Source organism: Anastrepha obliqua, chromosome 6 (genome assembly GCF_027943255.1).
Source record: "Anastrepha obliqua isolate idAnaObli1 chromosome 6, idAnaObli1_1.0, whole genome shotgun sequence".
Classification (NCBI taxonomy): domain Eukaryota; kingdom Metazoa; phylum Arthropoda; class Insecta; order Diptera; family Tephritidae; genus Anastrepha; species Anastrepha obliqua.
Genome location: NC_072897.1, coordinates 48,465,253 through 48,479,768, shown reverse-complemented (window position 1 = coordinate 48,479,768; position 14,516 = coordinate 48,465,253). Strand labels below are relative to the sequence as shown.

The window sequence follows — 14,516 nt, the reverse complement described above, 5'->3', positions numbered from 1 at the left end:
ACTCTTGAAGAATATTTGTGTTTTTGCAACACTTTTCGAGAAACGCTTAACCCGTAGTCTTTTTCCACTTGAAGAGCCAATCCCTCTTGTACTGCTTTGCGGGCTATCATAAATAGTTTTAATAATTTTACGTTCAATTCGCTGCGTCACTTTTTTTTGGTCTGCCTGTAGATCCTTTCAAATCGAGTCTTTCTTCATTTTCAGCATGGTTTATTATATTATGTACAATTCTAATTTTGAGGGAGAACATATCAGCGATTTCTCTGGCGGATTTGCCTTTGCAGTGATTGAAATACACTTGTTGCGAAAGGTTACTTTACACATATGTGATGCAAGCATAAAAGCCTACGCTGCGGTGGCCTACATCCGGTCAGATGTAAGCTCGCAAATATCTTGTTCACTTTTGGCTTCGAAAACTCGCGTTGCGCCATTGAAGCCCATTTCCATACCCAGGTTGGAGCTGTTAGCTGCTGTTTTGGGGCTTAGGCTGTCAAATGTTCTAAGCTATGAACTGTCCATTACAGTAAATCGCAGAGTATTCTGGACAGACTCCAAAAATGTGTTGTTTTGGCTGCGTTCGAGCACAAGAAAATACCATGAATTCGTGGCGCTGAGAATCGGAGAGATCCTCGAGAGTTCTGCTATTAGGGAATGGAGGTGGCTGCCATCTGGTGAGAATATTGCGGACGAAGGCACTAAATGGAGCAGCAACCGAGAATTCGACGACAACCAACGCTGGTTCAGTGGACCTAAATTCCTACTAGAACGAGAATCAAGCTGGCCAATTATACAATTTCCAGATGATGACGAAGAGACAGTTGAGGTTCTACAGCATATAGATTTCGCTAACAACTCATTGGGTACGACCGCAGAAATAACCCCGGATGTAAAAAGATTTAGTACATGGGAGAAGCTTCGCATTGCGCATCGGTTTGTTTTACGTTTTCTACGATTGGTTACGAAGGGAAAGCCACGTTCTCAGTTTCTTCAAAAGCTACTCAACCCAGATAACATAGAGACAGCAGAGCTTGCAATTATGCTTAATTGTCAAAGCGAGGTGTTCCATGAAGAGATTTGTCGTCTGCGTAATGGTGAGGAAATTAATCGAAAATCTTTTCTTTTCAAGTTCTCCCCATACTTAGACCAGATTGGCCTGCTGCGAGTAAAAGGTAGAATTGATGCTGCTGAGGGTGTTACCATTAATGTCAAGCGTCGACTACTCGTCGACATCTATCACAGGAAATTTCACCACCATCACAACGAGATCGTCGTCAACGAGATGAGGCAAAGGTTCTGCATCTCCGCCTTAATAAGGCTGGTAAAAGAATGTGCTGCAAAATGTCAAACCTGCCGGAATCGTAGGGCTTCTCAACAACCTCCTCAAATGGGAGATCTGCCAATGGAACGTGTGTCACCTTTTACCAGGCCGTTCATCTTTACAGGGGTTGACTATTTCGGACCAATGGACGTTGTAATTGGCCGCAGGCGCAAAAAGCGGTGGGGTGCTTTATTCACATGCCTTACCACCCGCGCAGTTCACATTGAAATCTCACCTACTTTATCTACCGAGTCGATTTTGCTGATTTTTAAACAATTTGTGAGTCGCCGTGGAGTACCGAAGCGAATTATATCGGACAACGGCACCAATTTTCGCGGTGCTAGTGTACTTCTAGTAAAAAAAATTGAAAGAATAACGTCGGATGATATAGAAAGGAAATACCCCGAAATTGAATGGATTTTTATTCGCCCCGCTTCACCACATATGGGAGGGTCATGGGAGCGCATGATACGTTCTACGAAATCGATTCTAATGGACATTCTACCAGATTCCGGTATGCGAGAGGAGGTGTTAAGAGCCGTTCTAGCCGACATCGAAAACATTTTAAATTCAAGGCCACTGACGTACGTGCCGCTTGATTCAGCCGAAGATGAAACTCTTACGCCAAACCACTTTCTGACGGGACACTCTAGTGGTATTCGAGAACTAACAGATAATACCAACTCTGGATCGGCTCTACGGCAAAACTTTAAAATTTCTAGCCTGTTGGCTGACCAGTTTTGGAGACGCTGGGTTAAGGAGTATCTCCCCTGTCTTACCAGACGTGCAAAGTGGTATCAGCCACCAGCAAACCCCATCAAATTGAACGACGTGGTGGTCATCGTAGACGAAAACTCCAAGAGAAATTCGTGGCCGAAAGGAGTAGTAATAGATATGAATTTTGGTAAAGATGGCCAAGCTCGTAGCGCAGTAGTCAAGACAGTAAATGGATTATGTACACGACCGATAGTAAAGTTGGTAAAATTGGACGTCGAGGTTGAAACACGTGGGGTAAACGTCATGCATAAAACCGCATAAGATTTACGAAGGGGGGTGTTGCGAAAGATTACTTTGGCAACCCATTTCGCATTTTATCACCTCTCTGTTTTTCTCATTCGCCAATCAACAGCTGTCAAAGAAGCAAGCTTTCTTTTCGATTCTAGACGTTACGGAAGCGCATGGACGCGCGTATAAACGATTGTAAGGAACATGTAACATAAAATATTTTCACATAACTATTGTAACCTTTGTAAACTTATTAATAAATAAAATAAAGTTTTCAGCCTTTCCAAACAGTAAATAAACATTCCTTATTAACTGCACCAGAGCTAGATAAAACGGAATCGAGCCGCGTCAAACTGCCGTAGTCAACAACACTAATTGAATAATATTTTTTGAAACTCGTTTTCCTGGCATTTTTTTTATTCGAATCTGAGATCACTTGTAGCACTGAAGACAATCACTTTATAACTAAATAATTTCTTACCCCTTTTACATTCCATACCATTTGCAATGAAATTCGCGGAAAATATATTAATTGCATTTTTTGGTTGTTTTTCATCAGCTATGCAAAGATTTTTTTGACACTTTTTAAATAGAGTAAACATCGTTTTTGTTGTTGTTTTTGTAATGTGTGTGTTTATTTAATAACTGTTGGCGCCTAATAGTCGTAGACAAGTACAGTAATGGAATGTATGTATAAATTTTTTGTTTGCTTTTTTATTTGTTGTTGGAATTCTCGATCAAAGTTAAAATTTTAAATTTTTCTTCACTATGCAAAGATATTCTTGACAAACTGTACTTTGTTTGTCGGGTTCCGAAATCCGACTCATTCTGCGGCGGACGTAAAGAACGATAAATGCTGCTCCATTGTTCGTACATGCCGGATTGTTGGACAGTACTCTCTGAGAGCAGCAATAAGAGTCGAGTGGCGAATCTTCTGGCTGTCTGTTGCGATTGCAGCTTTCCGATGTCGAACATTCTTTGTGTGGTTAGATGTATGTTTTTTGCTGCACACATGTGGGTGCGTAATTTGGCTGCAACAAGGTAATGATCCGAGTCGATTTTGAGTCCTCGGATCATACGTACATCTAAAACACTAGAAGCGTGTCTTCCATCTATCACAACATGATCGATCTGGTTTCGCGTTTTTCGATCAGGAGACAGCCAGGTAGCTTGGTGTATTTTCTTATGCTGGAATCTGGTGCTGCAGACTACCATGTTTCGGGCCCCGGCGAAGTCGATCAACCTCTGTCCGTTACCGGATGTTTCGTTGTGCAGGCTGAATTTTCCGACTGTGGGACCAAAAATTCCCTCCTTGCCCACCCTGGCGTTGAAGTCGCCAAGCACGATTTTTATGTCGTGGCGGGGGCAGCGCTCATAGGAACGTTCCAGGCGCTCATAGAAGGAATCTTTGGTCGCATCGTCCTTCTCTTCCGTCGGGGCGTGGGCGCAAATTAGCGATATGTTGAAAAATCTGGCTTTGATGCGGATTGTTGCGAGACGCTCGTCCACCGGAGTGAACGACAGTACTTGGCGACGAAGTCTCTCTCCCACAACAAATCCGACACCGAATTTGCGCTCCTTTACATGGCAGCTATAGTAGACGTCGCAAGGTCCTATGGTTTTCTTTCCTTGCCCCGTCCATCGCATCTCTTGGATGGCAGTGATGTCAGCCTTTATTCTCACGAGGACATCAACCAGCCGGGCAGAGGCACCTTCCCCATTAAGGGACCGGACATTCCAGGTGCATGCCCTCAAATCGTGTTCCTTATTTCGTTTGCAGGGGTCGTCATCAGTAAAGGTAGTTCTCATCCGAGGCTTTTTTAATCTTTTCATTGGGGGGGATTTTTAAGTGGCGGATCCCAAACCCAGCGCACAACCAGCTATCCTGGAATGTTTCGCCTTCTCACGTTAGCTCACTCCCGAACGGGTGTTCGGAAGCTAACCAGAGGATACGTGGGCTAATCCCGGACGTTGTGAACTGCTTGAACCATATATAGAAGAATCGTCCTGGCCACTCCCAAGTGAATGGCGATCAGTAACTTTCCCCACTTGCGTGGACTTCTACACATGGAACCATTCTCCGGAACATATATATATACACCTGAAATGTTTGCTCTAGTGTAGATGGTTTTGTCTGCAAGTTGCCCATCTTGTATAGTCTTATTTCTTAGGACCCATATACTTGCCTTCCTTGTTCTATCCGAAACCCACGTTCCAGCGTCTGGATTGGTTTATTCCTCACATATTACCGCAAGGTCTGCGTACTGCTCGTACATCGTTTGCGCTTCCCTGCAGTGATTTTTTTTATATTTATTTGGATCACTCTCATTTTCTTTTTGTTTTGCATGCTGTCTGGTAAATTGGGCATTTTTTTCTACCCATTTGGTGCTTAGTGTTAAACCTGCACACAATACAAAAATGTTCCCTTTCACAGGTTTTTGCGAAATGACCTTTCCCACCACATTTCATACAGCACTCACTCCTGTCTTCAGAATTTGTACATTTAGTTGCGTATGTCCGTATTCTAGGCATACATAGTATAACACTTTGTGAGGTTCCATTTTTTACGAATTCTGCAGATAACCCAGCCAATCTTAATCTTTTCTGCGCTCAATAAGTACCCTGCTTCTAGCGCTGGAAGGCTTATAGCGGCTATTTAAGTACCTGCATATTCCGATCTTAAATTTTTAATTGAGCTTTCGCAAAAGTTACTTAGTTCCTTGACTTGTGAGCGCTTTTATTTCCGTCTGATCTTTATATTCTCGAGTACGCCCTGTCTGTGCTCTGTAAGTTGCAGCAGTATCTCTCCTTTGGCTGTCTTTCTGATTCGTGACACATTTTCACCAAGCGGCTAGAGCCTTCATTTGTTTTGACCGCACTCAATAAGTCGCTATATGACATGTTGCCAGTTTTTGTGATAACTATGGCATCGGGTCGCGGAGTGGTATTCATCTTCTTCTTTTTTTTGTGTGTAAATATATGTATGTAAACGTATGAATGGTATGTAAACATATGTCGATACAATCAAACACAAATGCACACAAACCGATGTATTGTGTAAATATGTAACTAAACTAAAGCAGCTGTTTTCTACGCACACAAGTTTTGCTCAATTTTGTGTATCTCACGGACAACTGACAGAGACTACAGTAACGTCAGTGAGTGGGGGCGCCATATGGATACCTAGCCCGCATATTTTTATAGATGGTGTTTTTTATTATATCAAATTAAATGCAGAAAATGAGTGAAATTTAAAATACTTCACTCAATTCAAATGCACCCTTATCTTGTCGATAAAAGCTTCAAATAGAAGAGAAAAGGTTAGGCTTAACCAAGTTGTCTCGCAAAATGAATGCACGTCCCGATCTATGAAACATAACACTTATACTTTGGTTGAAATTGTCAAACTGCCATTGGTATCAGCTGCATCATATGTTACATCTGCAGCGTTGCCAGTTTTGCGCGTACTGTTCAGGTAATCATAATTTTATATCTTATAGTTTAGTTGGCAAAATAATATTCTTTGTAGTTAATATACCCCAGTATTGACTAATGTGAGAGAAATAGACAAATGCATTGAAATTTCTTGAAAGAACATTAAAAAAAATGTCTGTAATTTTTTAAACCGATCCATAAAATCGATTTTTCTAAATTTGGTTACGAACTTGTTCCGTTCTCATTCAAAAAAAAATGTCTCACAATAATTCTTCTCAGTTCAATCACTGGATTGCTAAATAAAAGTCACAAATTAATGTCTTATACATGTGCTTAATAACTATCGTAATTTCTAAATTTGGCGATCCGTATCTTCTGTCGACTTCTGTCTCGCTATTTGGTGGTGTTCATTTTCATTTTATTGTTAACAATTTTGTTTAATAGTAAATGGTTAATGGTTCTAAAGGGTTAAGGTATGGCCCTTTAGCACTGCGACCATATTGATCTATTGTGCACCCTATGCTGTCTATAGACTGTTAAGTATGTTTATGAATTGTACCAACTCCTTCTGAGGGAGTGATTGAAGGCCTTCATCTGTAAGCATGAACTTGTTTAAAAACCTTTTCCTTCTATGCGTCAACTCCGGACATTCGATAATGAGATGTTCTATAGACTCCTCATCTTCGCAGCAAAATCTGCAGGTGCTGGTGTTAGTTATGCCTAATTTATGTAAGTGTTTGTTGCAGGTGAAGTGACTCGTGAGGGCGCCTGTGAGAGTGCGAATGCTCTTTTTGTTTAACGTGAGGGCCATGTTAGCTCTTTTAGCGTTGAAACTTAGGAACTTTTTGGAGTGTCTAAGACCCTCTACGTTGTTCCAATGCTGATTTAATAGAGTTTTGGCCCAGTATTTTACTTTTTGTTTCAGGTTGTTTTTGTTGAATCCGAACATAGGACTAGGTCCGATGAAGTTTACATCTGCCCCTTTTTTGGCTTGAAAGTCTGCCTTTTCGTTGCCGTCATATCCCTCATGTCCCGGTACCCAAATTAATGAAACATTGTTTTTGGATGCCAGGTTATTGAGTGTCTTGTGGCATTCTAAGAGGGTTTTTGAGTTGTAGGTATAGGTATCTAAAGCTTTTAGAACTGATTGATTGTCCGAGAGTATTTTGATCTTTACTCTCTTGTGGTTTCTACGTTGCATTATGTTTGCTGCTTCCATTATTGCGTATAGCTCCGCTTGGAAGATAGTGGTGTCCCTGGTGAGAGTGTATGATTTGTGGATTCTGGGCCCCACTACACCTGCTCCTACACCATAAGGTGTTTTTGATCCATCAGTGCACCATTTTTGTGAATCATCATTCATCCATTTCAGGTTTGTTTTCCACTCGATCCTCTCAGGAAAGGTAACTGTGTTTCCTTTTGTAAAACAAAGGGTTGGGTCAGTGTGGTCTGAAACTTGAGCCATGCTTATGGTGTTTTTGATTTTATTTAGGATATTTAGGTGACCGGTGAGGTTGCCCAATTTGAAATTTTCTTTCATGTGTAGCATGAGTGCTTGCGTAGCTGCTTCCTCTTGGATTGCTATATGAAGTGGTGGGAGATTGAGGAGTGCTTCCATGCCAGCTGTTGGGGTAGTTCTCATAGCCCCTGTGATGCATAGGTAAGCAAGCCTTTGTACTTTTCCCAGTTTGGTTATCGCTGTTTGATGGATAGATTTGCTCCACCATACTAGTGCCCCATACAGTATGATTGGTCTAACCATTTGGGTGTATATCCAGAGGGCCATACTAGGGCTGAGGCCCCAGAATCTCCCTAGTAATTGTTTGGTTGTCCACAAGGATTTCGTGGCTTTTTTTGTTATATTATTTATATGTGATTCCCAAGTGAGTTTTTTATCTAAGGTTAAACCTAGATATTTGACCGCTTCCTTTAGTTCTATCACTGTTTCATTTATTTTCAATGCGGGAAACTCTAGCTTTCTTTTTCTTGTGAAGGGGATTATTGTGGTTTTGTTAGGGTTGATCGACAGCCCCTACTTTTTACACCATTCCCATGTTGCGTTCAAGGCATTTTGCATTAAGTCTGTTAGTGTCCTTTCATGGTTGCCTTTTATTATAACAGATATGTCATCTGCATAGCCAATGGTTATAAATCCCTTATTGTTTAGGTGCTCCACCAAGTCATCAACTAGTAGGGACCATAGCAGTGGAGAAAGAACTCCTCCTTGCGGACATCCCTTTACTGTTGTGACATTAAGTTCAGCTTGGCCTAACGAGGCTTTAATAATCCTCTGATTAAGCATTTGGCTTATCCAATGTGTTAATATTGGGTTTGCACCTCTTTTCTCGAGTGCTGTTTCCATGGATTTGTATTTAATAGTTTATTTTAGTGTATAATTTAATTTAAAGTTATAAACACAACATTACTTAATATTATTTTTTAATGTTTCCACTGATTTGCCTTTGCTGGATGCATGTTGAGAAGGTGATAGCTTTTTGCTTAATTGCTTGCACTGCTTAATTGGCAATGAACACATATATTAGGTAGCTACTTTCCAGTATTTTCAAATGTGTCTTTTTCGCTGCGATGACGCCCGTGAAGAAGAAACTCTCACAAGTACTTCCATACCGGCATAGCAATATGCACGATTTGTAGCCTCAGAAATATACCTACGTAATAATCACCTCTCCACAATCGACCACTTCCCGCGGAACTGCCAAAATGGTATTATCTCACGATATTGTCTAAAACAACCATGTCCTGTCAGGAACTGCGTCATATAAAAGTCGGCACTACCGTGTTTTCTATCGACCCATGCCTGCACATTTCTAATGAGTCGATTTGTCCATCTCCCTTTGGTTGTTATATACCAGCGTCTTTGCCATTTAGATAGACTCTCGTATCTGATTTCTTTGCGCTCATCAGCTATTAACGACCTGCCAAGTCTTCTGCATTTGTCATATACTCTTTTACTTTCCAGAGCCATTAGATCTGGGAGCATTATGCCAGAAATTACCCCGATAGCTTTATGGAATACAGTGCGAAAAGCGCTTGCGACTCTAATGGCGCTCTGTCGAAACAGAGATTTTGTAATCTTGCCGTATGTTTCATATTTGAACGCTTGTCCCCACACAGGTGCAGCATACATTACAATGGATTGGGTAACTTTTGCAAGTAGTAGCCTTCTGTTTTGACCTGGCCCGCCTATGTTAGCCATTATTCGAGATAGCGCCGTTGTTTTTGTTGTTGTAGCAGTATAAGCATTCCCCATACTTACATACGGAGAATGCTGCTGTAGTGACAGTCCTTGGCCGGATATAAGTCCGGGTCGTTTCGGCAACGTAGAATCGACTGTCGTGGAAACGCGCCGTATTTACCCGTGCTGTTTTCTCACAAGCTTTTTCAAAGTGCGCTTTGAAGTTTAAGCGTGCATCAATCATCACTACCAAGTATTTCAAATACGGTTGGCTGTTGATGTTATGCCCGGCTATGCTTACTGTGATGTTCTAAATTTTTTTCTGCTTTTGATCACAACTGCTTTAGTGTTTTGGGCGGCAAGCTGTAGGTTTGACGATGTAAACCAGTTTTTTAGTTTGCAAACTGTTGCACTACATATAGCCGATTAATTGGGCCGTTTTTGGTATTGGAATGCGGAGGATTCCGTCGTAGAGCACATTCCACAATAGAGCACCCAGCACGGAGCTTTGTGGTACTCCTCCAGTTACTCTATACTGCTTAACTCCTTCGTCTGTTTGATAGAGTAGTATTCTATCTGATAGATAGCTTTTCATCAAACGCAAAAGGTATGACGGCGTTTCCAGGTTCCCTAAAGCTTGCATAATGTGGGACCAGCATGCAGAGTTAAATGCATTTTTTACGTTAAACGTTATAATGGCGCAATACTCATTGGAACCATGCATCCATCTTGTTCTTTCAATGGCATTTTCAGCTATTTATATAAGCCTTTTAATTGCATCATCTTCTTTCAGTGCAAGTTTAAGAGCTCCTTTAGGTATTCCATCTAGTCTTAGAGCTTTAGCGGTTCCAAAACGGACCACGTCTGTATTTACCTCTGTTTCCGTGACTGTAGGTATATCTGTAATAAATGATGCGTTTGCTGATAGTCGGTATTCGTGGTCATCGTTTTGTCTTGGGAAAAGGGTTTCCACAACCTTTTTTAAGATAACAGTGCAAGTGAGTGCTTTTGCTTTGCATCCACTCATCTTAGACATCACCAACTTATACGCTCCTCCCCACGGATTTTCATCAGCCTTGACCCACAGTTCTTTGAAGCAGGAATACTTTCTTTTTTAATCGTATTTTTGAGGCCCTTGCGTTTCCTTTTGAAAACTTCTCGCAACCATTCTTTTTCACTTCTTCCTCTGCTTCCTTGGTATTGTCGTCTAGCTTTGTGGCAAGCGCCTCTAAGTTCAGCTATGTCGGTTTCCGCACGTAAGTGTGTTTTTTCATTGCAGCATCACAGGCTTTGGTCAGGCGTGTTACCAGTAGTTGAACTTGCTCATTCGCGACGTTTATGTCAGTTGGATGAGCGTTTAGCATAAGATTAAAAATCTCTTCGTCTATGGTCTGGATCTTCCACCCTATTGTCTGGGCTTTTTTAGCAGGCTTGATGTTTCATTTACTTTGTTTCGGATTTTTTATTTCGATCATTATGGCCAAGTGGTCGACGTGGGTATAAATGTCGCAAATCTGCCACTTCTTCCTTACAGCTAGAGATCTGCTTATAAAAGCTAAGTCAATAATGGAGCCACGACCATTCTTCTCGAAAGTGTTTTTTCTTAAAGTGTTTAATAACACAACGTCAAGTAAGGATAAGGCTTTCCCTCACTGATTAGTACACTTACTTCCTAATTCTAAGGCCCATGCATTGAAATCTCCAGTTATTAAATTTGGCTATGTTGTCAAGGCTTCTCTGACCACTTCGTCAAGGATTTTTTCAAATACTGCTGAAGGTAGGCTCGGCGGTATATAACAGCTATATCTTCTTCTTAATTGGCGCGATAACCGCTTACGCGATTTTGGCCGAGCTTAATAAAGCGCGCCAGTCGTTTCTTTCTCGTGCTAATCGGCGCCAATTGGACACACCAAGTGAAGCCAAGTCCTTCTCCACCTGATCTTTCCAACGCAGAGGAGGCCTTCCTCTTCCTCTGCTACCACCAGCTGGTACCGCATCGAATACTTTCAAAGCCGGAGCGTTTGTATCCATTCGGACGACATGACCCAGCCAACGAAGCCGCTGGATCTTTATTCGCTGCGCTATGTCTATGTCGTCGTAAAGCTCATACAGCTCATCGTTCCATCGTCTGCGATATTCGCCGTTGCCAACGTGCAAAGGTCCAAAAATCTTACGGAGAATCTTTCTCTCGAACACTCCAAGCGTCGCTTCATCGGATGTTGTCATCGTTCAAGCTTCTGCGCCATACGTCAGGACGGGCATGATGAGAGTCTTGTAGAGTGTTAGTTTTGTTCGTCGAGAGAGGACTTTACTGCTCAGTTGCCTACTTAGTCCAAAGTAGCACTTGTTGGCAAGAGAGATTCTACGTTGGATTTCAAGGCTGACATTGTTATAGGTGTTAATGCTGGTTCCCAAATACACGAAGTCTTTTACAACCTCAAAATTATAACTGTCTACAGTGACGTGGGTGCCGATACGCGAGTGCGCCGACTGTTTGTTTGAAGACAGGAGGTACTTCGTTTTGTCCTCGTTCACCACCAAACCCATTCGCTTTGCCTCTTTATCCAGTTTGGAGAAGGCAGAACTAACAGCGCGGTTGTTAAGGCCGATGATATCGATATCATCGGCATACGCCAACAATTGTACGCTCTTATAAAATATTGTGCCTGAGCGATTAAGTTCTGCGGCTCGTACGATGCTCTCCAACATCAGGTTAAAGAAGTCACACGACAGTGAGTCACCCTGTCTGAAACCTCGTTTGGTATCAAACGGCTTGGAGAGGTCCTTCCCAATTCTGACGGCGCTGCTGGTGTTGAGCAACGTCATCTTACATAGCCGTATTAGTTTTGCGGGGATACCAAATTCAGACATAGCGGCATACAGGTAACTCCTTTCTGTACTGTCGAATGCAGCTTTGAAGTCGACGAAAAGATGGTGTGTGTCGATTCTCCTTTCGTGGGTCTTTTCCAAGATTTGGCGTATTGTGAATATTTGGTCGATGGTAGACTTTCCAGGTCTGAAGCCACACTGATAAGGTCCAATCAGTTGGTTGACGGTGGGCTTCAGCCTTTCACACAATACGCTCGCTAGAACCTTATAGGCGATATTTAGAAGACTAATCCCGCGGTAATTGGCACAAATTGCGGGATCGCCCTTCTTATGGATTGGGCAGAGCACACTTAAATTCCAATCGGCAGGCATGCTTTCATCCGACCATATTTTGCATAGGAGCTGATGCATGCACCTTATCAGCTCCTCGCCGCCATGTTTGAATAGCTCAGCCGCGAGTCCGTCGGCGCCCGCGGCTTTGTTGTTCTTTAGGCGCGTTATCGCTATTCTCACCTCGTCATGATCGGGTAGAGGAACTACAATTCCGTCGTCATCGATTGGGGTATCGGGATCTTCACATTCTCTATGACATGCGCAGCTGTCACTCTTTAACAGGTTCGAGAAGTGTTCCCTCCATAATTTAAGATTGCTCTGTACGTCAGTCACCAGATCGCCGTCTTTGTTCTTACAGGAAAACGCCCCGGTCTTAAAACCTTCTGTAAGCCGCCGAACTTTCTGGTAGAATTTTCGGGCGTTGTTCCTATTGGCCAGCATCTCAAGTTCCTCGCACTCACGTATTTCGGCCTCTCGTTTCTTCTTTCGGATAATACGTCTCTCTTCCTTTTTCAGCTCTCTGTAGCGATCCCACATGGCTCGCGTTGCGCCCGATCGCAGCGTGGCTCTATAGGCGGCATCTTTTCTTTCTGCGGCAGCATGACATTCCTCGTCGTACCAATTGTTTTTTCGGGCTCGCCGGAATCCGATTTCTTCTTCGGCGGCGGTACGTAGGGAACGAGAAATGTTGCTCCATTGCTCGCGTATGCCGATTTGTTGGGCAGTGCTCTCTAAGAGCAGGAGTGAGAGTCGAGTGGCGAATCTTCTGGCTGTCTGTTGTGATTGCAGCTTTTCGATGTCGAACATTCTTTGCGTAGGTAGATGCACGTTTTTTGCTGCACAGAGGCGGGTGCGCAGTTTGGCTGCAACAAGGTAATGATCCGAGTCGATGTTGGGTCCTCGGATCGTACGTACATCTAATACACTAGAAGCGTGTCTTCCATCTATCACAACATGATCGATCTGGTTTCGCGTTTTTCGATCAGGAGACAGCCAGGTAGCTTGGTGTATTTTCTTATGCTGGAATCTGGTGCTGCGGACTACCATGTGTCGGACCCGGCGATCAGTCTCTGTCTGTTACCGGGTGTTTCGTTGTGCAGACTGTATTTACCGACTGTGGGACCAAAAATTGCCTCCATGTTCACTCTGGCATTGAAATCGCCAAGCATGATTTTTATATCGTGGACGGAGCAGTGCTCATAAGAACGTTCCAAGCGCTCTTCGAAGGAATCTTTGAACGCTTCGTCCTTATTGTGAGACGTTCGTCCACCGGAGTGAACGGAAGTACTTCACGACTAAATATCTCTCCCATTATAAATCAACACCAAATTTACGCTCCTTTACACGGTAGCTATAGTAGACGTTTCAAGGTCAAATGGTATTCTTGTCTTGCCCCGTCTATCGCATCTCGTGAATGGCAGTGTTGTCTGCCTTTGCTCCCACGATTACATCAACCAGCCGGGTAGAGACACTTTCCCCATTAAGAGACCGGACATTCCAGGTGCCAGCACTCAAATCATAATCCTTAGTGTATTTTGCAGGGTTCGTCATCAAAGCAGGCAGTTCTCGTCCGAGACTTTGTTTTTCGTTGGGAGAAGATTTTTACGTGGCAAGTCCCAAACCCAGCGCACAACCAGATATCCTGAGTTGGTTGGCCTTTTCATACTAGCTCGCTCTCAAACAGATGTGCGAAAGCTTCCCAAGCGATACTTGAGCGAAACCCGGATGTTGTGAGATGCTTGAACCATTGGTAGAAGAATCGTCCTGGCCACGCCCAAGTGAATGGCGATCAGGTACTTTCCCCACTTGCGTGGAACCATCCTCCAAAACTACATTACTACATTTGAAATCAATCCATTCAAACAGTTCAAAGTAGATCAGAGCTTTGTTTAATAAGTTTAACCCAATCAAAGTAACCAGATCTGATTGGTCCACGCTTCGAGTCGCCTTTCGCCTACATAACCTCGAGACCGCTGAAATATCTCGGGTTGCTCGACGGGTGTCTATCTTGGTGTAATGTTTGTGACTAATTTCCAGGTTCACTAGCCCAGGTGAAATGCTCTTTCAATCGATATACTGGGTTAACCATGGCTCCCGCACCGTGTTCTTCGCTCCAATTTGTGTTGGACTATAACAAGTCCAAAAAAACCATTTCAAATCGTCTTTCAAATGCATAACGGCAGTCGTTTTCACATATTGGATAAGAAAGAAGTGTGTAACAAAATTCATAATGTATACATTTGACTGAAAATTGTGCTTAGAAATTTAAATTTTATCAAATATGTAGTCGTAAAATCTGATTCTAACTTTCTTATGTTTTCAAAAGGAAATTTTCTTTAAAAATTAAGACTGAAAATTGTTTCTATATACTAACGATGTTGTTGACTTAAATTCTTCCAG

General features: G+C 42.6%; 1 protein-coding gene across 1 annotated transcript; it reads left to right on the top strand.

Annotated features, from left to right (window-relative positions):
- The first annotated feature begins 220 nt into the window (after positions 1 to 220).
- On the top strand, positions 221 to 2,356 carry LOC129250489 (uncharacterized). The gene has a single exon (XM_054890114.1). It carries the CDS (start codon positions 221 to 223, stop codon positions 2,354 to 2,356), a length of 2,136 nt encoding a protein of 711 aa, XP_054746089.1.
- Positions 2,357 to 14,516: the final 12,160 nt, after the last annotated feature.